Source organism: Bombus impatiens, unplaced genomic scaffold, assembly GCF_000188095.3.
Source record: "Bombus impatiens unplaced genomic scaffold, BIMP_2.2 scf_0463, whole genome shotgun sequence".
Classification (NCBI taxonomy): Eukaryota; Metazoa; Arthropoda; class Insecta; order Hymenoptera; family Apidae; genus Bombus; species Bombus impatiens.
Genome location: NT_176882.1, coordinates 2345827 through 2372536, shown reverse-complemented (window position 1 = coordinate 2372536; position 26710 = coordinate 2345827). Strand labels below are relative to the sequence as shown.

Here is a 26710-nt window from a genome sequence, read left to right as displayed (position 1 = left end):
ATCGGCGTAACCGTGACGCCGTCTGCTTTCCTCCTGAATTCTTGTTGCCAAAATACACACACGTGCATTTTCAGTATTAGGATTAGGACACTTGTGAAAACTTGAATACATAATTCGCATAATCTCGTGTTGTACTCGCTTCGTCACGAAACAAACTTCTTTAGTAATCACACAGTCCACTCTTTCCTTTCTGCTACATCAAAAGCTGCGAATAACGAGCTGCTCGTGCGAGGATTTATACAACAAGTCGCGTTCCGTATGAAATCAGCAGCTGTCCTAACGCTCGTAAGCGGAAGCGTACGTAAAAGGACGAACGAAGGCTGAAATCTACTCAAAAAAGCATGCCAGATCGCGCGTTATAATTACACAACAAAGTTCTTTAGCAATCGTACAGTTCGCTCTTACTTTTCTGCTATATCAAAAGCTGCGAATAACGAGCTGCTCGTGCGAGGATTCGCGACGCAACAGTCGCGTTTCGTACGAGATCGCCAGGTGTCTTAATACTTACGAACGAGAGTATACTTAAAAGAATGCTCCGATTAGAAACGATTCGAAAAAGCTTGGCAGATCGCGCGTTCGTCGACCGATGTGCCTATATGCAGACGGCCGGCAAACAGAGGAATACGTGGGATCGGAATACGAAGTGTCGAAGGGGATAGCGGGTTCCGGAAGAGAAGGCAGAGAGATAGGGGAGCGGATCTCAATGGAAGAGAGGACGATCGTAGAGAGGTACGGGAGCGCCTGCGCCCTCGGCTATACCGAGTTTCTGCGTACGTTTCCATCAGTCGGGTCTTCAACTCCGGACCGCGAACAACCAGTGATCGGGGCCGCGTGACTTGGACGCCGTGCTAACACCCTCTCACAGACCCCTTGCAAGAGGATCAACGACGCGACGCGCACCGGAAACAAAAGGTTCTCCAGTGAAAGTTTCGATCTTATACCGGTACTGTCCGTGCTTCCGTTTTCCCAACGATTTACGCGGCGAAACTTCCGTTCCCGATTGCGGTCCAAAGTTTCGCGAACAAGTTTTCCGCAGAACTTTCACACGCGCTTTCGCCGCAACCAGAATTTTTGTACTTCTCTTTATCTCTCTTTCTCTCTCTCTCTCTCTCTTTCTCTGCTACTAGTAATTTTACACGGTACGCAATAGCGAGCATTGTTTTTTACGAGCCATGCTTGTTCTCCGCTCGAACGATGATGCTCCATTGCAAGTGGTTCACGCGCGACGAAGAACTAATCGGAAATTAACGAGAAAATGCTTCCGATTAGCAATTGAAGTAGAACGATTGTTAATTGAAATTGTGATCGGGGAAGCTTCGTAGTTTCATCGGCTGGATTTCGGTCGTTTGTAAATCGTAAAGCAGAGTGATCTCGCGTTATTTAAAAATTATTTAAAAATTCACGGCGAAGGATGAATCTTGGGAAGCTAGACGAGCCACGAGATCATTGGTCACCTTGTGAAGGAGGATCAAAGGGCGTGATCGTTAACGCCGTTAGCGCTAATTAATCACCTGTCATACAGATAAATATCGTGTATCACGCTGATAACCGGTTACGAAACTATACGACCATGTATGCCGATAATTATGAACAGGCTAACTCATTAGTCGCAGTCGACGTTAACGGCCTCGTTGCAAACGGCGTCGCCTGTTTCCATCGCGTTCCTCTAAGCCGTTCAATCGTTAATCGGATTCATACTCTGTGATACCGTACGAAAAAACGCGGCTACGCGATAATTGCCTTTGAGAGCGATTAGATTCCTTCAGAATCAACGAATCGAAATAGAGCGAGCGACAGAGAGAGGGTGAGAGAGAGAGAGAGAAAAAGAGAGAGAGAGTGACAAAATTTCAAAAGCGTCAAACGATAAAATCCTCGCGTGTTTCGACCCTCAACTCTTTTTTTCCATCCTCGGATTGCAGTAATGCATCGTTCGACTGGAAGCGTCTGCGGAACGATCGTTCGTTCGGTCGCGTGGAAAACCTCATGAGAGAGAAGATCGTGCACGCGGACGCAATCAAAGAGACTGGAAAAAAGGTATCCGCGTCGGATTGGACGATCCATCATTCGCTACTGGTGTTGGCTGAACCAGAAAGATAGGCGGCCTGATCGAGATAGAGGGAGAAGGAGAGACAGAGAGAGAGGGAGAGAAAGAGAGAGAGAGAGAGAGAGATAGTGCAACACGCAAACAGGAGGAAACCATCCTCCCCTAACTCGGAGATTGCGTAATTAATCGCGAGACTTAATCGAGTACCGAATTAATTGGGACAGATTTACGATCGAGGTCTGTGACAGTGGACCGCGATACCGTCGACGATCATGAAGTATCACCAGTGCGTGCAGATGACCGCGCGGCGGTCGCAAATGAAAAAGACCGCACGGGAGCGTGGTTCGATCCGACAACGTTAAAGGGACACGGATCGTACATCACCGTACCGTCCGGGAACATCGGTTCCACCCAATTCCCAAAAAGAAGACGATCGAGCAAAACGAGTTTTTCACGCTCGACCTGTTCGACCAGCCCGCTGTACGTTTCGCCTCTGCCTTGCCTGTCCATCTTTTCACGCTGCTAATTAATTTTCATCCTTTAGCACACTCGTGGTAATCACGCGGTGTTCGACGACAACGGCCAATGACTGGCAGTGTTTTAAAAAATAAAATCACGAAGATCATCGCGAGTCGCGTGGTTCGTGGTAACGAGCTGGAGATACTCGTCGTGAATTCGCGAGGCCAAATAATTTGGACAAAGTCAAGACCCTCGAGTCCCCAACGTGCTTCAACGTAATTAGCAAACAGTCGCCGCCAAGTGTTTCCGCGGGAACAGTTCAATTTCCTCGCAACATTCTCGCCCTAGGCCGAGATTCTGACCAAAAGCCGAGATCTGGTCGTCGAAGCAGGCACTGTGCAAATTGTAGCCTCCGAAAGGGCGGTTACCTGATTCCATCAAGCTCTTTATAACCTCTCGAGGACCATGAAGAACTGAGCCGATCGATGGGGACGAGCTTCGAAAGGTGATTCGGTGTGGCGATTATAGGAAGGAAAATTGGTGATTGAATGTCTGTGAAAGGAAGGAATTGGCTACGATTTTCGAGATCTTTATATAAAGATTCGAGATGCCGATGGAACGAGGTGGCCAGTTAAGTAAGAAAAATTCGATAAACGCGCATCATCGTTGAACCACGGGTTGAAACTTTTCGTTAAAAAGTGCATTCCTATCGGGGCCGTGCCACTGCGGGGAAATTAAAAGCAGTCGACGCGCATCCTGTGGCGAGCGGACGTAAAGATAAGAAGAGGACAGTGCGCTGGTGGTTGTATAAAAAAAAAGACAATGCTAAAACGCCGCCAGAAATGCGAGCAGAGAAAGAAGCAGAATAAACGATTCGTGGAACTTTTTTAACTGAAGTATCGAGTACCGAGAACAAAGTTAAATAACGGTGACATAAAAAGTTTATCAACAACGACCGCGTAGTTGAACCAACAAAAGACTCGCTAAGAAAGTTTGTTAACCGAACGATAACCCACAGGAATCTACAAAGATGTACGAACGCAAATGCCCAGAGGACAAACAGAAATTTAAGAAGAAAAAGACCTTATGATCTGCAACTGTCAAGAACGCTGTAGTAAAAGGTTAGTGCAACGATAATAGAACGAAATTCAGACGACGTTCTCGGATCTGTAACTGGACGATTGGAAATTTCGTGTTCGCTGAGAGTTACGTTCTACTGCCGACGAGTTCCGCGAGAATGAATCGTGACGAGTAAGAAGGGTGAGAAAACGGTAACGTCCGAGTGAAAAGGGGCTGAACACGACAAACGGGAAATTGTAGAATCGTTGTTAGGAGGGATATCCTGCGGGTGAGCCGGTCAGCCGACGGTGATGGCATGAGGACATTAGTAAGGAAGAGCTGCGGGTCCAGCGAGGAGGAGGATGAGGATGGTGGTGGGCGTGATGGTCCTTGGTCAGCTACTGACGAGGATTTTGCTCGCTGCCCACGCAGGAGATCGTCTCGCGGCAGCTCGCAGAATTCTCAGAGACGTGCCACTGATAGACGGGTGAGTAAAAGGAAATTGCTCTAAGATTACAATTTTATGATCTATAAATTTTTTACTATAAACAAGAGAGAGAGAGAGAGACGCAATTTAAAATCGACAGCTTTGTACCATACGCAGGTAGCTTTTCTTGCGAAACAATGCTAGTTTCTGTAAATAAAGATTGGAGGATTTTGAGGTTCGATCTTGGGATTTGCCAATTTAACGGAGAAAGGGAGAACGACGAAGCTTGGGATCTGTAGGTTTTTAGGAGTTTACACAAAGTTTCGCTAGAAAGTAGTACTAAATAGAAAGACGAGAAGAAAATCACATAAATGTAGGTCAGTATAGATTTTATAGATAGAAATACGACATATGGAATTAAGCTGACTTTCTTTCTAATATAGCGAATAGTGAACGTTATGTAGTACGTGATTATTAATTATTTTATCTGAACGATGAATATGTCACCGAGAACCGAGTATGCTAGTAGTGTATGCCTAAATGGTGGATTATTTTAAATAGAACGATTGTTTAATCATTCGGAAGAAAATTTATTACGAGGCAAAAATTGGTACGCGTCAAGGATTAATGTAATGAATTTGTAATGCATTCGGTGAAATTAAAGGAAATCGATAAGAAGTTCGTGATGTAATAAATTAAATTTGTCACAGACGTCAACCATTTATAAGAATGGGCGACAATTTAAAACGGGAATAACTTGAACATCGCCAATCTGTTTTTATGCTTTATCGAATAAAATGTCAGTTCGTTCTCATTTCATATTTTTGTTACAATTAAATTGCGAATATTTATGGCTTTATAGAAAATATAAAAATTCGAGAAATATATAGAATGCATAGAACATGGAAAAATACCTAAAAAAAATATCTAAAGTATAGCGAAACAAACATCTACCTACATTTCATTTCCTTAATTAAATTAATAAGTAGAAATGTGAATCTACACAAGCACCTGCGTTCTAATTATGAGTTTTTAACAAAGCACTTACGAGTCTACGATTTATGTAATATCCTCTAACTATTATTTGTATAATATTCTAACACCGTTCTGTGCGAACACCTGAGTTATCCTGTATATCATGAAACAGCGTGATTCGATCGTAGTGAAACGATTGCAAGTGGAATTTAAAACGAGGTATACATAAGCGAGTTCGCGTTTAGGGATGCTAACGTTGCCTGTAGAATCTACAGAGACCCGTTCCACCTCTCCAGCCCTTGGTACTTGAATTTTTGGCGTGCGTCTCATAAAATTGTTGAAATTTTAATGAATAACTGAAAACTCTAGTGTAATCGTTAACTCGAGTGCTCTATTGGAGCATCGCAAGGTACGAATTTATAGCCAGCGGAGAACAATGTCGTCGTAACGACGCGCATGGACGACATTCTATAGCCGAAGCATGCCTCTAATTACACCGGAATTAAGCTTGAAAGGAACGTCGTCCGCGTGTCCTGTCCAATTTGCGATCGAGCGTCGAATCGTCCGAAAACGCTTGCTTTTCCATCTCTCTACGGAGGGCCAAACTTTCCTTGGATTCCACAAACGAATCGTTTCTCAATTTCGTAGCCATACATCGTTGCCATCCACGAAATCGAATCAGTCGACGAAAGTTTATTTTCCACGTCACATATTTCTATCGTTCGGTTTTTTTGATCAACTCGTCTCTACTTTTTCTTGTTTCTCCAAATTGATGAATTTTGCCGAACAATGAAAAGGAAAAACGCGCGAGCAACCGCAGTAACTTCCTCGCGGGAAAATAGAGGAGCAAATTGTTTTTCGTTGGCGCGATGTAAAATTCGTTACGCTAAAATTTCAGCAACAAACGTGCGCCAGAGTTTCGCAGAAACTCGCCGATGACAAAAGAAACACGACGCGGTTTTTGATACGATCGACCGCGAAAACCTAACACGCTGCAACAACTCGCGCTCAATGCGCAACGTCCGTTCACCGCGTACGAACAAACACGCGGACAAGAACGTACAAGCGATGAAAGCATGGAATATGAAAATAGTATTGGCGAAGAGATTTGATGGCGATGCGACTTAAAATCGTTCCTTCATCTCCTCTGAAGGGAAGAAGAGCCGCGATTCGATTCGAAGAAACTCGAGAGTCGCGTGTTTTCTCAGAGGTAATGAGAAAGTTTCACGAGTGCGAAAGAAAAGACGTTAATGAAGGAAGAAAGAGAAAAGGGAAGTGGCGAAGCGATTGAAGAGAGGCGGCGAAGAAGGAGAACGTAAGGTGTGAAAGGAATAAAAGCAGGATGAAATTTATCTCGAGGATGGCCAGTGGCTATTGGTCTTCCACTTTCTCAAGTTACTTCGAAGTAGATACGAATTTCCACTTCTCGTGGCTGTGAAACAATGCCTCGCGTCTCCTTTCGCTACTTCCATCCGTACACGTCCCAACGTCTGCCTTTGCGTATTTCGTTGGCACGCGACTCTATCGATGTCTCTCACCACTCGATAGCCTCTCGAATCGAAAAGCAACAATGATCCCTCGTCGTCGTAAAATTTCACTCGTACGATCCATCGAAACCAGGCAAAGATCCCCTCTGCTTCGAACAACCAACGGGAGTTTTCGTTCTTTCCACGGTGTGGTGCATTTGTAAACGTAGAAACAATTACAAAGCAATAAAAATTCTTTCGCACTTAGAGTCGAGACATAGTCGGGTCGACTATCGGACCGTCTATCGATGTATGCTTTTTTTTTCTCAAAGTATAGATCTGTCACTGTCGTACAACGACGTTTCTAGCGACCTGTCAAAAATAAGCCAACGAATCGTGGTAAAGACGAGAGAAAGAATGATTCTTTTGTTGGTGCAAATTACGGTCTTCTCTCCGTCAGCCCTGTCGACCGTGGGCAAGGACAGAGTCTTTCATCCCCTGGGTCGCGATAGAAATTCGAGAAGTCCTCGGACGTATCGTCTCTATAAAAGGATACCACCACGGGAGGAAATGGAACACGAACGATTTCGCCGATTGTCGACGACCCGAAGGCGATTCGTTACCGATAACGAGTGAAAGCCTCGTCGAGCCTATTGTGCCCTGTATAATAGTTTGCATTTTTCCTCGGCAAAGGCCACGAAAAGAGTTCACAAGGGCTTACGTAACAATCGCGCGATGAGCATCGCCCTGTTGTTCGCGAAACCGTAAAAATGGATGAAACCGTTCGTCGGAATTTTCGCGACTGGCCAATTCGTGTATCGTGGCCGAGCTTTTTCGTTCGTATGCGAGAAACGTGCGCGGAAACAAAGAGTCGACGGTTGTGTTTCGCTTCATTAAAAAAAAAAAATATATATGCGGCAAATCTCCGGTGACTGTTCTCTACGTTTTCATCTCGCTCTTCGATAAAAAGGACAAAATATTTTTTTTCATCAGGGTTATTATTACCGTGTTTCCGCATCAGATATTCAATTAAAACGTACACAAACGAGCGTTCGAGTGGCGACAATTCGCGTACGAGCCAAGGAGCCAGAACAGACCGGACAAAAATTCACGAACGTTGCTTTCTTCTGCGAAATGTTTAAGCTCCGTAATTATCGCTGGTTGCTTGTACACCTATTAAACCGTGGTCCGACAACTGTTTGGTGAACGAAAGCGGGCTCGTTTTTTCACCGGAAACGCGGAAAATATTCCTCTGCGAACCTGATAACTCGCTTGGACAGCAGCTTGTAATTACGTCGTTCAACGACTCTGTTTATAACGTTCATTGCCGTGCGGAAATATTTAATTACCTAGGCCGTTCCGTGCCGCTAGACCGCAAAAGGTGGGCCACTGGTCTTCCACTGGGAAAGGAAAGGGTGCAAAGCGGTTTCCACGTCACAACCCTTTTCAAATGTTCTTTTCGAGAGAAAGAACATATGCACTAAGAGACTACGGACCATAGACGTTTCGGTCGTTTCAGATATTCGACTTGAGCGAAAGGCTCGCGAGGTTCTCACAAAAATTCCAATAATTTTCCAAATTTGCACCGACGCTATTGACCAAAATTGAACTCTTTCGCTGCGCTGTTAAGATTTGTAACCGTTGTATCGAATTACTTGTTTCAAAATCTACGACACGATGGATCAAGAGATAAATATTAATAATTTATAGGTCCATGTGTTTTATCACTTGTTTTGTGATGTTACTGGATAGTTGACATTGAAATATTCAACACTTTAGACACTTTCCTAGCCAACAGAACTTTTTTTAATCCAACAGATCAAAAATCCTGTCTTCGTCTATTAAAAAGGAAATACGAGACGTAGCTGATTTCTCAGATCAAAATTTCCTTCCCGAGTATATTTCAAAAACCTGAAATTTATGCATAATTGACGTAAATGTTGTTCGTAGCAACTGTTTCTATATTTCCTTTATAAAACGAAACATGATAATTATAATATAGAAAATCTGCGTGTAAGGCAACCTTTTCTCGAGTTTCGTCGTTTTAATGAACAGTGAGCAGATTAAGATCTTTCTGAAGAGTTTTAACAGAAGACAAAGTGACAGAGATCTTTTATACCGCGGAGCAACAAGTCTTTACTTTGAGTCATGAAGTAAGTTCGACCTAATCGGTGACTTGATCGTGAAGATTGAAATCGTGGAGGATCGCGCACGAAGAATCCCACGACAAAGAGTAATATAGTCCGAACGAGTGAAAGCTAGTCGTTGAACATTATCATTCTTCTAGAGCACGTGATACTAACAGAGTTCAAAGTTGCGAGTTTATCGCGTCGACGTACGGTCGTATCCGCTCAACGGCGCATAAATATATAAGCATACGGATAACGTACATGCAGAACAGGGTGCAAGTAGCGTCCAGGATGATGCTTGAAGCTTAAAAGCAGAAAAGGAGATTTAGGTCGTCGCGGAGTTGGCCAAGTTCGCGCAGAATCGACGAAAGTGGATGGAGGAACGCCTATATGCCTGTCGAAGCCCGGATATAGGTCCGAGTTTACCTTTTTTTTTTTTTTTTTTTTTTTTTTAATGGAAGAGAATATAAATTAATCCCTTAAATATGTATACGTGGATTGATCTAGCCGTAAGTAGTACGAGCTTAAAAATGCAAATTGGATTTCAAGTTGTAAATATAGTTTATCAAGTTATATATAAGCGAAGTCGATCAACTCTACTTCTCACAGATTTTTCAATTTTGGTATCCGATATATAATTAATGCTCGATTACTTAAAGACGAATTATTTGCTTCTATATAAATTAAGAAAATATTTAAACAAAGGAAATATTTAAAAGTAATATTGCGACGTTATTGAAGCTGATCGATACGGCTTCTGACGTTTGCTTTCAATTTTTCACTAAAATTACGCGGTAAAATCCCCTGTCTTCTTTTCTGCGTCGTAGTGATCACTACATGACAAGTATTACGGTTAAAATATTAATCTTAATTAACCAAACTACAGAGGAAAAATTAATTCTGATAATAACGAATTAACAACGTTCGCTCCTGACAAGTACTCGAACACCTTATTATCTCCTATTGCATGTGTATGTCTTATCAAATTCCTGTTTCCACGTTCGAACTGCGCTTTTACTTTACGAGCCGTGTACTTTCCAACTTGATAAATTTTATGACCTCGTTATTTCTCTTATACCGCTAATGCGTGAATGATTTAGACTTCTACAACCTGAGGTTCGTCGATTCCTACTAAAATTTGCGTTCAGAAGATAAATCAACGATAGAGCGCGGCAATGTCTCGAAAGAGATACAGACCTCATTATGCAGTCTTTGCCCGGTAAGGATCGGAAGAGGGCACATACGCGATTTGATATTCTCGACTGCACTCGACGTGATCGTAACCGTATTCGGAAAGAATGCGGTCCGCGACGCAATGATAACGATCGCAATAGCCATAGAGAAAGATTATCAAGACCGCGACACGTGAGACAACTCGACGTACGATAATATCGGCTCGCTATGGAAGAGAAATTTTCCCGGTTTCCGGAAGCTACGTGGAAAGTGCCATCGTAATGCAATCGAAGGTTTCTTCTAGCATGTGGCTCGCGCGTGCCAACGTTCCACTCGAAGAAGAAGAAAGAGAAAAAGAAGAAGGAAAGACGAAGAATGTGCATACGCTATAAATCCTCTCATTCGGTTGGTGCATCGTAGCGAGACTTTGCAAAGCGCTGTATTTCAAGTGTGGTTACCTATCGTGTACGTGGAGATCAGAGTGCAAGCCGAATATTCGCAGACTCACGCGAGCTTTTTTTCCCCGAAGTAGAAATTTATTCGTTAAAAGCGGTCGTTCTAGTTTAAGGAGCCGATACTCATACGTGACCCGTGCAGAAACCTCTTTTCCCTTTTCCTTTCTCTCCTTCCTGTCTCTTTCTTTCTACCATCCTCTCGTCCTTACCGGAGAAACGTTCGAAGCTCGATTTACTTTCGGTGCACTTTCAATCCACTTCAAATCATTCGTGTGTCGATTTGAAACGATTTTCTGCCAGTGTATTCGCGATGCTTCGCCGCTCCAGTTTCCAGACGAAAGGAAATTAGGAAATTGACGAGGAGCTCTCCCTCCCTCTTTCTTTATTCCTCTCTTTTTCATTTCTCTCGTTCGAGTAGCAAAAAAAAAAAAGAAATTCAAATGGATACCACCATCGGTGGTACCTATAGAAGAGCAACACCTTTCGTTACCTTCAGGCGGTAAGGAGCGCTACCTTGAGAACAATAAGACAGTTTTCGAATTGTTTTTCCGACTGAAGGAAGTCTGCCAAGTCTATCGACGAAGGTATCTCGCTTTCGATTCGAAACAATGGCTTCTTTTTCGCGCGAGATCTCCTCGTTTTGTCCATAGAAGACACCTCGAGAAGAATTTACGACCGACTCTTATACCCTTAAGATTTTGATTGACTAATCGCAGAGTGGTAAAAACAATGATTCGTCCATTGTATACCTGTCACAACGACAAATCCTCGAACACGAAGTTAGGACTTACAGTCAGAAATTTCACGAAGTGTCACACATCGACATCGATATAACCAATGCAGTAAAAAGTGCATGTCTAGATGTCGACTTACACGTGTCCATAGGTAGCAAGTTTTTCTTTTATTCTGCACACATCGGCAGATATTAGGTCGTCCGAAAAGTGTCTTTCTTTCGCAAACGTGTTTTTTACAACAGTGCACCTTCATACAAAGGTGAAACCAAGTCTGTGAAATGTCATGGTGTTTATCTCGACAGAACAAAATGGATCGTACGTAATTCGACAAAATAATATAAGACAAAAAACGTTGTGTGTCTATTATTTCCTCATAAAACGAAAGAAACTTTTCGGACGTCCTAATAGAAAGAAAAACTCCAATACGATAGTAAACGTTCTAAGCAAACGATTAATAAGATCAGCGACAGCGATTGTAAGAATCTGAGCGATCTTACGTGTGCAAAGAAGTTGCCCCATCAACTGCAAGAGTTGCGAACAGCAAATAGTTAAATTAGTCAACGCAAACAGCAAAGGTAGAACTATGTATTGTCTTGGTTTGTATTGGTTTGCACAACATTGTATCATATTAATCGATTAAGTCTAAACATGTACGAATATTCGCACAAACATTAGACACCATCAAAATGAAATATAAAATCTGATGTAAGTAGAAAACAATTGAAATATAGAAAAAGATGCAAAGAAACGTTTCATTGAAAAATACGAACAATACTTTTGCAATCGCTGTATGTATCATGTGTCTTGTAGATATTGCGAATATTATTTTCATGATATTCTATATCTTTCATAGAGAAATTGAATAATTGAATATTATTTGCGTGAAATTAAACAAAACTATCCCGGTGTAGGTGCAATGAATTTTTTACGAGTTTAATTTAAAAAATCTGCTCACTCTGTGATAAACCCGATTCCTCCAGAAGGAAACAACCGCCGCGCTGCACCGGTTGTTCCGTATCGACACACGAGTTCTCTCCGTTCAATTTCATTCGGATAGCTGGCGGGCGTGTCCACTGGTTCGCCAAGGCGTCTGCTTCGGTTCCATTTAAAGATCGTGTGCAAACGCCAGTCGTTTCCACGATAACGACCAATGTGAAATATAAGCGTGTGCCTTTTGCCACTAGCCCTTTCCACCCGTCCGTTAATTCAACCGATGTAATAATGTCGAGAGAAGTTTAAATTTTCACACGTGACTTCGTTCCACGTCGTATCGACCTAAAAATTTCGTGTAAAATCTACGTGTAAAATCTGGCGATAATCGTTCCATTCTCATTACCGAATTATCAACAAAAGGATACCAAAATATATTAAACTATTTAAGGTTCTTCCAGTCAAAATGTATCGATTCGTTTCATGGATATAAATAAGAAAAGAACGTAACACGATTCATTCGAAGATTTATTGAAGAGATATAATAGAAATTCGAAGTAGGGAACAATAAAGGATTTGCGGTTACTATGCTATAATGCAAGAACGGGTTTACGATCGATGCAATTACGATAGCCGGTTTAAAAACGTTCGCCGTTTCTATCGATAAAATACCGGCGAAGAGTGATAAAAAATTCAGTGTATTATCCTAGGAAGTTCATTTTGATTTTATTTCATCTCATAAATCAATTGACTCGTCATATCAGTTCAACGCGCGTATTCAAATTTGTGTAATATACCTCTTTTCCGGGATTATCACACATAAAAGTTTAACGATATAAAAGGTTTATATTCTTTTTCGCATTATAACTTTTTCATTTGATTTGTTCCACGCCATCTACATATTTTTATATAGCATCCTTTTTTATTTATACCTATAAAACATTCTAATATAAAATCTGATTAGAAAAGCCTGAAACGCTTTACAACATTAGCTCAGAGCTGTCTTTGCGTTAGAAAATACGTCCTCTGATCAATCTTTCGTTATCACGACGTCTAAGGCCAATTGCAAAACCCCCGACCCTTCCTTTTCTTTTTTTTTTTCTCCCCCTTTTGTCCCTTCCTCTTCCTTCGCTGCGTCATCATCACGAAAAGAAAATAAATCTCTCGTTAGTTATAATTTTCAACGTGAAAAAAGAAACAAGATTATCGCGTGAAGCCGCTATGCCTAACGCAAGTTCGGCGCGGCAGCTCTTTCGACGAGCGCAAAGTCGCTACAAAAGTTGCTGTCACGCGGCTTTGTTACTCGTTCCACGTCGTTCTAATTAATTTTATTAACGAGCGGTGCAAAACCATCGGCTACGTGGAACTTTAGCCGAGAATCAACGAACGTTCGTTAACGGTTCCGCGGGGCGAGCGAATGGAAAAGAAGAGCCGCGGTAACGATCGAAGTTCCCTGCAGAAAGAATCTATGGCTTTAAGCTTGGGCATTGTACGCCAGCGGCGATGAATAGCAGGCAAAGAACAGGGACAGAGAGGCGAATTATTAGCACCGTCCAGCGAATCCAATTTGTAAGAAAAGCGAAGATTCTAAGGAATCGGTTACCGTAAGATCGCGTTATATCCGCTGCTCTTCGTTATTATCGAATCTACTGGAACGACGTCGCGTCGTGACGCCTCGGTTGGCGCGGTCTGCCCGCGAAACTTCACCGAGGCGATATTATCTTCCGATGCGACTGTCTCGTCGAATGAATACCCGTCGTGGATGGAGTTTCCGTGGCGTTCATTTTTTTTATGAATAATGCAGATTCTCAACGCGAGTAGCACGTTTCACGGCGAAACGATACGGAAATCGTTCACGGTGGTCCTCCGACTCGTTCCTTTACGACTTACGACGCGACAACGCGATTGAAACGCAACCAGACAGAAATCGTTTCGCGAGAATTGTCGTTAAATCACGAGCCAGAGGATTAACCGCCTAATCTATCGAAGTTGAAGGGTAAAGTGGGATGGTTACTAGATGAACAACAGGAAACAGAGTTACTTTGGCAACCTGAGGACGAGGTCGCCAGAGGCAAATAGCAAGCTACGTACAGAGGTTAATTTTCGGTATAACCGGCCCACGATACGCGGCCACGAACCCTGCACGTCTGTTTACCACCAATATATATGTAATACGTACACCGGTAAAACCGACCACATGAACAGACACCAACTTCTGACAGAGTTAATGTAGCTGTAACGTGTAACTCGATTTCGCGGAGTTAGTCGAAGGCGTCGATGCTGTCTTACCGAGTCCACGCTACCGAGGCTTCGTACTCGTAAATCGGATCATGGATCTCGGATTCCGAAACGTGACTTAAAACTTCACGTCGTGTCACGATCCTACTGTCTCCCTAGGTACGCGTGTCTACTATGAGACAGATAAACAAGGATAGACAAAATAAAGTTAGGAACGTGTTCAGAAATGTTACGATAGTTGAGCATCGAATAGATCTAAAACACTTCTCAAAAATAGCATTCATGGTCCGTGTCGTCGTTAGCGCGTGTCGTAAATCTTAAGTGTTGAACCAGGATCTATATAACTATTGAGATACGTACAATTTTGTGTGATAGACTAGATTGGCCGCGTAGTAGTGACACGCGTATGTGAATATGAATGTGTGGAAGTACATGTGTGCGCGGCGTTTCTAAAAACAGATGAATGTAACTGTTTCGTTGGTAATGTGGTATGGAAGATGGTGAGACAAAGATAGTGCTGAGACGCGTGCAAATGTATATCGACGAAGATCCTGGAAATCGTCCATTAAATAAATCCAAAACTATTTTAATATCAATTCTAAGTGTAACCTTAGTGTTCCTTTACTTTTATTTCCACAATTAAGATCCGCAATTCTCAACAATAACAAATGTCGTTCTTCCGACTGAACGTTCCGAGGAGACTGAAAGTTTTACGAATTGCGGAAAAAAATGACACGAAGAGAAGTCATCCCATTGAACGTGCCGCTAAACAAAACGATGTAATTACCGAATATTTATGTTACACGCGTGACATCACCACCATTAAAACCATGTGTAATTCATTTAGCGAGCTTTGCCAGGTATGATAACCACTATAATGTCACGCAGATGTAACGGTAACGACGGCGATACACGATTCCGGCACTCGCGCGAACTGTAATAGCTTCGTTAAATCGCTATACGTAGATGCATTACCGTCCTTTAGTATTTGCACACCTCGTGCACGAACGATCGACAGGTTAATATTTTTATTACAATTTCAAAGTTACGATACGTTTAGCCTATCGTTAACTCTTTACCTCTTCCTGCAACTAGAATCAAACACGTGTACTCTGCTTGATCGTAACCGATACAAGGAATGTACCTGCATCGTTCTATTTTCACGTCTATCTTCGATGAATGGCCAACAGTTCGTATAGTTTAATCTTATAGAATACGATCGCAAACATACATTTCAATTATTCAAAGATCTCAACGTTAAAAGGACACGTTTAACGATCGTACAAGTTCGGAGACCAAAATTGGATTTAAAAGCTTCGTTTGAATTATCATTTACGTATGTGCGATGATTTGGAAGCGTCCAATTACTTATGGTCGATAACGCAGCTGTTAGGAGGTGTGTAAGAGGAAGTGAACGACGAGAAAAAGGATTACAAAAATACATTTTTACGATGTTACGGGTATTACCCGTGGAGGAAGATGCGGAAAAACGCCAGTTGTCTGCTGGGGATCCGAGAGGAGGCAACTTTAAAAAGGCAGTAACTAACTTTACCGTATAGCCGGTGGATTTTACGCTGGATTAAATTTTATGATTCCGGGCGTGCCGCACGGCGACGACCACCGAAATAGTACGGGTCTGCGGCTAATCGCCGAACAAATTAAAGCATAGAAGAAAACCAGCGGCTAATGCGCTGCCAGCTAGACGCTAGTTTACGCGAAATCGGGAGCCTGGAAAAAATCGCCGACTGATTCCCTTCCCACCTGGTACTATGAAATTTTCTCCCTCGTAACTTGTCTGTTATTGAACGATTTAATTCCTTTGCAAGAATGAAGTTGGAGCAGGCAATGTCGAATGTTTCATATTGCAATACATTCGACGTGATAACGAATAAGATCAAAATAAAATTAATTCGTTAGTTCTCGAAATATACGAAAAGGAGTTAAGTGTAGCAGAACGTCGGACTAAGTAGATTCGGTATTAATTCGATGCTTTTACCCCTCGGATGTACTCGTACATTTGTACGGCTAGATATATACAGAACACATAGAATATAAATAGCTGTACTTGAGCAGAAAATAACATTTGACAAAAATGTATCTATCGCGTATCTGTGTACTGAATACCATACGAATCGAAGAATATTATAGGAAACATGGATTATGAACCGATACCTGCTAATCAGTTAATTTTTGTGAAACGTCGAACAGCAGGAACAGCTAATTAAATTCTGGGAATAATCAAAGCGACGAAGGAGGTCGTGTGCGTTTCGAACAGGCGATAGGCTCGAGCCGGTCTACCAGACCCGGAAGTCGTATTTGCATGCCTAGTGACTGCCACTGCCACCAGCAAACGGAATATTCGCCATTCGTATGCATATCGAGCCCAGCAACCTTATCGCGCTTTGCCAATTAACTCTCTCCGATGAAAACGTATCCTCCCCCACCTCTTTGCGTTCACATGTGTACGTACCCACACATAAAGCTTCGCACCACCCTTTCGCCTTCTCTCCGACGAAAACGACGAAAACTCGGCAGCGCTTTCGTGAAATCAGCTTCGTGGATATCATTCTCCTCTTAGACACGTGTTGTATTCGTTGAATATGCATGAAGGGCTAATGTGAAAATGCTTCAAAAGTACAAGCAGGTGACGTTGACTAGAAAATCACGACTGATCTCCGGTCGGAAGTCTATGGTCTCCGTTGGGAAAGAGAAAATACTAAGGGGAATGGAAGATGCCGCGGCGGTGTTATGTCTTTAGGTGGATTTTCTTCGTGGACGGCGTAATTAGGGCAATTATGTTGAAAAAGACGTTCGTCGAAATCGTCGGCCGTCGTATCCAATTTTCGTTCGGGCGACATTGACGAAGATCGACGAAAGAATTCGGCTCGGGTGTAATTTTGGCCACTCTTTGTACAGGCGGAACGTAATTAGGGCAATCATGCTGGGAAAGCAGCTTTAATGGAGAACGATAAAACGAAGAAGCAAGATATCGGCCCGAATTTTTTTCCACCCTTCTCTCGCCGTGCGCCGGGCGATCGATGAAATTTACCGCGGTAGGGAAAAAGAAGGAAGAGAAAGGATGGGAAAAAGGAAAAGGGAAAAAGAATAATTCGGTCGGCTATGACCAATAAGCGGCGGAATTTTTACGACACCCTGTTATCGATGAGCGCAAACACGAGCCTGGCTGTCAGCCAACCTACTCCAAACACATGCCTGGATCATCCATCCTCGGCTACCGATGCTTATCGCTCATTTTAAAAGATAATTTTTACAGACAGGATCGTCCGAATATCGTCCCGATTCGAGATTCGCTTAGACGCGATGGAAAAAAAGGATCGAACCAGTCAGAGCCGATTTTATTTTCCGTCTCTTCGGTTTTCATCGCCGATAAGAATGTGGCGGCACTCGACAGCTCAAGTATCACCACTCGACACTGACTAACACCAGACAACGGCAGCGCAATAGTTAGCGCCTTAGGTTACGAACGTTCGGGACCCGGGTTCAAAATTCTGGCGATCGTAGTCCGATTTTTCTTCCACGATTCTTAAATAGGAAGAAAATACAGCAAGTACCACAGCAGCGCGACATCTACATCCGCAACAGAATCTATCTCGGCCTCTCCAGTCTCTACAAGCCAGCAGTTGCGCACTATCACCACAAACAACTATACGTATACATCTCAGGAAGATCATATGACGCACGGTTGACTCGAGCAAAACCCGCTCGATTAAAAATTCAAGTACGTCCATCGTTCATCGACCGGTGAATATATCGCGCCAATAACAAATAACAACCGCGGGAATGGCCAAAGCTGTCCGACCAAAAATTTTCAACATTGTGTCTGCTGGTGGAAATGGTTACGCAAACAATCTCGACGCGTCGTTTCGCTGTTTAATTAATTGACATTGCGTAAAAATGCAGAACAAATTTGAAACGCGCTGGAAAACTTTGCTATTTACCGATCGATTTGCCGGCTGATTCGCTCGTACGATTTTTCGCCGCCAATAGCGACCTATCCAATTTACCTTCACGTACACTTTAATTTCCAGTATAACTATTTTAATCGTCTTTCGAAACATCCATTAGATCAGTTTCCGTCAGTTTGTAGTTCCGTTCAGTCGAACACTTTTTAGTCCACAGTCGCATTCAAATGGAAACTCCGCACCGTTTAGCGCTTTTGATTACGTATTTATAGGCGTATCCTGCGTAATAAGCGTACGTACTTCGTCTCATCCAATTCACTTCACTGTACGTATGCGGTCGCACGTAGCGACAGTATCAAACGATCCGGCTCTAATGCTTATTGGTTTTCCTAATTATTACCAAGCCGCGTTCCGGCTATTGGTCGGATCGTTCGTATGTCGCTTCATGCACAGACCCGAGGCTAACCGCATCCGGCGAATATAGTCGCGGAGACCTAAAGGTTCAAAAACAGAATACGAAGACGCTGTTTGAAATAAGATACTCTGAACTTTATAAACTTAATGATAAGACGTCGAAAACTTATTTGCTGTTTGAATTGTTTTCTCTATAGCGATAAAGGGCGCATAATTTTATCTTTAGAATTAACTGGCCGTGACTAGGACGACGCAATGAACGTCTTCTGACGCGTGGAGTATCTATAATAATATAATAAACCAAAGTATCTATGCGCGTATTTGTGTGGAACGTGGACGAGTATGCGTGCATTGAGGGAATAAAAGAGACAGTTCTGACTGTGAGAGTCAGTCGGGAGCAGTCCCGAAACCGAGCGCGTTATTTAATTCACCTAGAACTTCCAAGACACCCTCTACGTACGTTGGACTAACGAACCCTTAATTACTCGTGCACGTGACACACACGACCACGTAGTGACACTCAGGCGTGAATAGAGATAGAATGAGACGACATATTTTCCTGAATCCTCTCTTCTTATTTTCGAAGAACTTGATAAAAATAAGACGTTTGATCAGACTATTATATCGTTCGAGGAAAGTTTATTTCAGGAGGCATACAATTTTTGAAGGGAATACAATGTTTGCAAGGAATAGAAACGCAAGGACTTTGAACAATTCTCAAACTTCCACTGAATACCTACATGAACTTTAGACTTTGTACCCTTGGACCGTCGGACTTTTGAACTCTGACAACTTTGCGTGTTAGAACTCTACAACTTCGTACTTACGCTTAAGTTATGTTCATTAAATATTTAGTGTTAGCAAATAAGTTTTTATTTATTTGTTATATAACCTGTTTTACCGATTGTACGGGGGTCTTAACAGACGCTATAGCGTAGAATCCATTCGATACGACGCAATCCAACCTGAAAATCCAATCACCATTCGGAATAGCTGAGGGTTGGAAAGAAAGCTGCTAGGGATAGAGCGGTAAACAGTCCAAAGGAGCAACGAAAGTATTTCGAGCAAACAATCCGTGTCGATTACGGGTCCGACCGCGCAGAATACAAAGAACGCGTCGCGACAAATAGAGAATACGAAAACGAATACGAACTGGTAGCTAGCGTTCGAACGAATTAGAGGGAACGATTTTGTACGTTTTTAGGATCTGCTGGTGTCACGAGCCAAATGCTTGTAATTGTTAATATTAACATTTGAAAACCTGCTCGATGGTGACCTGTTATTATTGTTATAGTTAGACATAGAAATATTAAATAAAACGATGAAAATTAAAGAACTGCTGAGAAAATCCAGTTAGAGTCTGTAAACGATTCTAATCAGGCGGATAAGTCATTCGGTCGATTGTCTTCGTTATCGGTGGCTGGTTCAGTGTTACGAGCGGGCTAACGCTAGAACCATTGGAAGCTTCAAAATGAGCGGTTCGTACGTTTTCGTAGAAATTTTATGGGTTTAAGTGGGTTTCCGAGAATGTTAATCGTTCGACGAAGTGTGTACGTGTAATTCGATGGCTAAGGGCCGTAGTGTTGACTTTTCAAACATTCTGCTAATCTTCTTTTCTAGAATAGCAAACGAGAAAAACAGATGGTTCAGGGATTAGAAAGTTAACGTATGCAACAGCTTAGTAAACGTTAATTGATAGGAATGTTTAGAGAGCGAGTTACCTAGCGAGTCCTTATAAACTTTTAGAATTATCGGACGACAAGTGGCAAAAGAGAAAGAGAGAGAAGAGAGAGAAACAGAGTAATCAGGAGTTTGAGGAGATGGGTACACAGGCTGCTCGTTTGGTTACCTAATTCGTTCGAAGTTAAATTCCCCTCGCACCATGTTCAAAGTGCATTCAGCCACCATGCGATGCGGTTGATGGCAAACGGTTAGAGAGATCCATCTCTGATTTGGGTCAGATTTGTTGAGGTAACAATACGCACGTTCCTTCTCCATCCGCTGCGTGTACACGGTTCTATCCTCTCATTTAGTCATGTAACAAAATTCCTTTATGTCACGACCCTTCTGTTTCCCAGCATCTCATTGAGAATTTGTGGAGTATTTTCATACCAAAATTGGCTATTGCGTACAGTGAAACAAGAGAGCGCGATGATCGAAGGAAGAATTGGAAGAGACGAAATGTCGACATGTACATCACACGCAGACAACCCTGCAAAACAATTTCAAACAGCCGCATTTTCACGAAACTCATTGCACAAAAGTTGGCAAATATTTAAATACACTTGACAAACACGTAGTCGATGAAGAATCAACACGGCAAAACACAACGTAAATATTGCACAATCTGTCCTTTCGTTTTTTTAATTCCATTGCATCTGATGGAATAATTTTTCAAGTTCCATGTTAATCAAGTTTACCTTCAAACCACGGAACGTTCGGTTTCACCACGCAACGTCACCGCCCCTTTCGCACAATGAACGCCATTAAAGCTCCAACAAGACGATAAAACCGCGTCGCCTTGCCAATTAAACCATCGCGGAATCGATTATTCGCGCGTCTATGTATTACGCGTAACTATGGAGGAACATGGGTTAGGAAAAGGTGGTAGAAACTGGAAACAAAGTTGGAAGGTGCATCGCGGAAGGCACACATCGAGCCGTTTAAAGTTAGCGGCATTGTCATACGCTGCGAAACTTTTGCAGCAAGCCGGTGAAACGCAGTTACGAGTTTCCGCGAGTAATTACACTAGGCGTGTAATCGCGATGCTATCAAGAAATACAACTTGGCGCCATCGCGTCCTGCTCAATTAGCTGTTCGCCAACGACAGCCAACAAGACGCGGATTCTCTCTGCCGTTATCCGCGCTTCATCCTACATCCGCGCGATTATTCAAATTGTTTCGCCACGTAGATGAGGCGACGTAGGCTGCGTCTTCTGCGTCGCGTCGATTATGCCGGGTTAATTGGCGTGTCAGCCGAATGAAACAGGCTAGGAATGCGACGCGTGCTTAGAATTATCCCGGTTCGTAATACAGTTTTAATGGGTATATGGCTTTCGAACAAGAACTCGTGCGCCTCGAGTCGCTGTCTCGGCCTCGTAATTACACTCGTTTCATGGATTAACCTTGTATGTTAGCAGAAGGAGAGCTTCTCCGGTCTTCTTCGTTTTTACCTCCTTTCTTTTTTCCTTTCGTCGTTCGAAAAGTTTCCAGTTTACCCCGACGTAATTAGTTTAATTAAAGCTTCACGCGCTCGAGTACCGTGCCTGTCAGAGTCTAAATGAACACGTCCCCTGAATACGTTTGCCTCGGTGTTAAATTGCCAGATATAACGTACGGAATATACCTTAAGCAGGATCTTAAGGCGACAGGAAGCTAGTGTAACATTGATTGTAACTCGAGATCGGATATCCAGGTTACACACCGTACATATATCCAACAGGAATTAACACGGAACAAGAATACCATGAGAGAAACAGGGGAACTAAGGGCAAGTTAGACGTTGGCTAATGCTATTCCAAGATGCGAAGTTCCCTAGCTTGCCTAGTTCCTCTCTCATTCGCTTCTATTTCGTCGCTCTGTATTGCCTCGGTAACGTGGCTCACAATCTCGAATACTCCTTTCACGCTGACTCTATATCGCCTGTGCGTATCTTTCGTCGATAGAAACTCGATCGTGTGTATATTCAAATGAATTCCATTAGTTTCGATATGGTGCAAATATACCAACATATTGTAGATGATATTTATATAGTGAAAATTTTCGATGGAATTTTGCGTACACAGCAAACATCGGGATTTACACACAGTCTGGACAGAGTTTTCTTTCGCGAATTTCTACTAGTGCTTCGCTAACAATGTTGACGACCCGAGTTTCCAGTATGCCAATATTTGACCAACAACCGTCTATAAAAATCTTCGCAAAAGGAATCAAGGATTTTGTATGAAATAAGTTAGACGCAGCGCGGGCATAGTAACCGAACCTGTGGAGAAACTTGTACGTCGCCTAATGCTATTGTAAGAGGCAAAGTTTACTCGCTTTACCGTCCCTTCTCGTCGTATATCTCCTGTTCCATTCTACTTCCCCCCAGAGTACGGCTTCCCCTGTCCGCAGGACACATGCGGTGTGTTGCTACTTGAAACAGGGGCCATTTCACGGTATCGCGTCACACTCGATAAAACGGATCGCCGCCTGTGTATAAAATACACGGTGAAATGATACGAGCAGATATAAAGCGTCGAAACAAGTTAACTTTGAATCGCTGTGGTGTGGTTGAAATTGCTGATAAACGAGCCACAGGTCAAACTGCTCGACTCTACTTTCTGTCAGTTTCTCAATTTCATTACATAAGTACACGATTAACGTTCGAAATCATGAAAGAAAGAAGCAAATTACTTAGTTCCACGTGTTCATTTATTACAGCAGGACGACGTTTTAAATAACGGCGAGTTGCAAAATAAATTTAGAAAATAGCGTTTACAGCATCATCACTTTCCCCTGCTTTTCAATTTATGAAGTTGATCAAGCAAGTGGGAACTGAAAATGGCTAGATGATAAATGAGGCGAAATACGGGGATGGTCGCGAGACCGATAACTAAATTTAATTAAAAGATAGTTTCAACAATAAATCACATAAAAAAATTACACCTCGTGTGTTTCCTCTGTGGTCTTCGTTTATGATCTTTCGAGTATGTTGAACAAAATAAAATCGCACGATCATTTCACGAGAAAGAAAGAAGTACAGGCCATGATGGATACAAAGGTAACCCAGAAGTATATATAGCCAACCATATTTCTTGAACTCTTCTAATTCGCAAACAGATGCAAGAAAAACCGCAGGAGATTTCAGAACCAAGTAATATGTTACGTTGAACGATAAATTCTAGAAAGACATTAATTTTCTCCTTTTGTTCGTTTGCTGCAGGCACAACGATCTACCATGGAACATACGCAAGTTCCTGAAGAATCAGTTGAGGGAATTCAGGTTTGATGACCTGAGGGATACCCACCCTTGGTCGCGGAGCGCCTGGAGCCACACGGATCTCAGAAGATTGAAGGAGGGTATGGTTGCAGCGCAGGTGAGCACAATAATAACCGCAATAACGTGAGCTCCCGTGAAAAGGCATTAATCCAGAGGTACGTGGCAGAGATGTTTCACGAATCGCGAAAGCGGACGATATATATTTCGACGGTGTCCGTAGACAATGTCCAATTACTCGCAGTACACCATATCGCTACATCTGTCTGGTTCTGGCGCGCGAGACACGTTTAGCTGGAAATATTCTCGAGAAAAGGGCACCCTCGTGAGAGAGTCGATGCGCCAGCCATTTGAAACATTTTTCCTAAAAGTGACCTTCCCCTCTTTCTGCCGCCAGGCTACGATTTATAGCTCGATAAAAATTATGGCCAACATTTTCGTTTTTTCTCAGATCGGTAGAATCGTACGGGTGTGAATGAATCGAGCAACAACGTACATTCGAATTGACAGGCGATAAAATCTCTCATACCGTTTTAAAGGCTGATAATTGAAAATGTTTCACAACTTCGACACCAGAGACTGTCGCGTGTTATTAAGACTTTGTTGCTTGTATCGACCAGTGCTACGTATATTTTTACATTTAAACGTAACTTTTCAAATACCCTGTATAAACCGACTTCGTAATTAGCCGAATCGAGCACGCGATTTGTCAGTTGAGAAAATTAGAGTGGCGCGTGAACGACGAAAGGGGAAGGATATCGCGTGTCGTCTTGACTCGTTCGTCTCCACGGATCGCAGTTCGAAAAATCGCATTCCCTTCGATGTTTAAAATCCCTGCAATTACGATGGAACGAAACGAACCGCAAACGCGCGAATCGCGTGTCTTGGTCGGAAGCTCTTTGCTTTACAGTGTTTCAATTACAGCACCTTCTTTCCGTTCCACGTAGCCCGATACAGACCGACCAGGATTAATTAAGAGAGACGTAAAACCCTTATCTGTACTGATGGCGCCATTACTCGACGCTATCGCGATTATCCCGCGCAACGAGACACAGGATCGCGGGAAAAATTTCGTTCGCGGAATTCGTTCTATTAGTGCGACGAACCGACATGTAACGAGCTGACCAGACCGCCAACAACTTTCATAATTAATTTCTCGCAATTCCGCGAGATTACGCGCTGTCGAAAATTTAGCGTGGTCTATGAAGTCGAGCTGTGCTCGTTCGTCCCGATATCCTTTCGATTAATCTCCAATCACCGTTCCGTGTTATACGGTATCCTGTCTCTTTCTTATGGCTTAAGAATGGTCGAATGGATCGACCAACTTGTGCAACAATTGCACAGGATCTCTCGATGTTTCTAATCGATCGACATTCACAGCTCGTTAAATAGAACGGTCGCGTGGATAAGAAACTACGTCGTAAGCATAATCGATCGGATAAATGAAAAAAGCCGCGTAAAAGCTTTCAGTGTTTCTCAACAAGATTCGTGACTAGTGTAAAAGAACTTGTCGATGATTAAAAATCCAGAGTATAAGAACGATGAATGGAATGGATTCAGTTCCGAAAAAATTACCTAGGAACTAAATCGATGTGTTTGATCGGCCAACATTGACGGCTAACATGACGGAATCGGTGATTCAATAAAAAAAGCTTGAGCCAAAAAGTTCACGTAGAAAGTAAACGAGAGAAAGGTATATTCGGAAACTAACAAAGAAAAACCTCCAACACGGCTTAGCAATCGAATAAATCTATTCTTGTTGGGTCAGCTCTTGGTCCATTTCGAGATGGACGATCGAAACTCTTGGTGTTTCAGGAAAATGTGAGAATAACGGAGGGATCGAACGAGGAAACTCGGGCTGAGACTCGACGCGGGATACGAAGGGATAAGATTATTTCGTGAAAATAGAAAATCGCCTTCGCTGAAACTCTTTTGTGCCTTTTACTCTCGATGATGACATTACGTTAAACGATGGTGGAAGAAGATTGCGGTGGTAACAGAAAATTGTGATTGTTACAGCTTTCTCGCGAGACGAAAGAGGATCGAAACGAACAACGTTCCAACTATAAGATCGCGTAAATCCAGCGATAAGCGATTCCTTATTCGGCCAGGAACCATCTAAAGTATAGAGAACTTTAATCCGACAATTTTGCACCGAAACTCGACCAAACTCATTATCAGGATTAACATTTCCCGTGATCACAATTTATCTTATCCTGTTCCTTCTCGAACACAGGGAACACCTACTTTAAGCCCACTTTGGACTTGATATCGATTTTCGATTTCGAATCTTCGGCTACAACCGCGAGAAAGAAAAGTTAGTTAATAGCAACGAATCGTTTAAACTATTTATAACTTATTTTATAAATGTATGGCGCACGTCTCTACATTGAGTCGAGACACCGTAACGATTATTGGTTGTTACAATTTCTGGATTCACTGTAGTTAGAATTAGCGACTGCAGGAGAGGATTTCTCAAATGAAATTTTTATTATCTGTGTCGTCGATAGCTCGATTCGTCGTTCCGTCTAACGATTATTGAGAGTTATATATAAAGTTTCGAAGAACCAGACATTTAAAAGAAATTCAGCTAGCCGAAGAAGGGATATCAAATGAAGGAATAAACGAAGAACCTAAATAATATTAATTTTTACGTAGCAAATATTTCAATGAAAGAATAAATGAGACGTCTAAAAATTTGTGAATGTTCTTACGCGCTGAACGTGTATAATCAAGAACGAGACAGCTCTTAACGAGAGAATTTTAGTCATGTCGTTTTCCAACAACATGAAAGGCGCGTTCGCAGCGAAAGGACTTTACGCGTAAGGCACAGAAATAATTTTTACTTCATAAACCTTCGGAAAACAACTGTGACGGTTTAAAGGGCTGTACCAACATCTTTCCTTCGGCTATGCGCGGCGTTTCTGTCCATTCAAAGGAACAGACTCGAAATAAGCACGCGCCTAAGTAACATTACGCGAACAAAAGTAGATTATAATTTCCAGTTGACGTGCATAAAAGCAGACGACGAGCAGTTGCCTCCGCGACACGCCCTTTCTTCACCAACGAATCGCACGGACGTTGCGTAATGAAACCTGCTACCTGTGAAATTACTTTCGCGATGAAACTCGCGGACTATCGCCTGGGTACGTGTAGCCTTTCGTCGTGTATTCTCTTTCTCTCTCATTCATAAATATTAGGATATCTACGCAACGAAACATAACAGTTTAAATTATCGATCGATCGAAATTTTGTATTCGTTGTATGTAATACAAATTATAATATATTATGAAAGTTATACGGAAC

At 42.5% G+C, this 26710-nt stretch overlaps 1 protein-coding gene across 4 annotated transcripts in view; it reads left to right on the top strand.

Moving 5' to 3' along the window:
* Positions 1-672: 672 nt before the first annotated feature.
* Positions 673-26710, top strand: part of LOC100745502 (dipeptidase 1) — a 77523-nt gene continuing 51485 nt past the window's right edge. Inside the window, exons 1-3 of one of the 4 annotated variants that reach the window (XM_033321551.1) lie at positions 673-912; positions 2269-4049; positions 23351-23504. In XM_033321551.1, coding sequence (XP_033177442.1) covers positions 3925-4049; positions 23351-23504 — 279 coding nt within the window. In that variant the 5' untranslated portion in view covers positions 673-912; positions 2269-3924. Of the gene's footprint in view, positions 1074-1919; positions 4050-23350; positions 23505-26710 lie in introns of all 4 variants that reach the window. The other 3 variants (XM_003490642.4, XM_024368563.2, XM_024368562.2) reach the window with 3 other exon arrangements.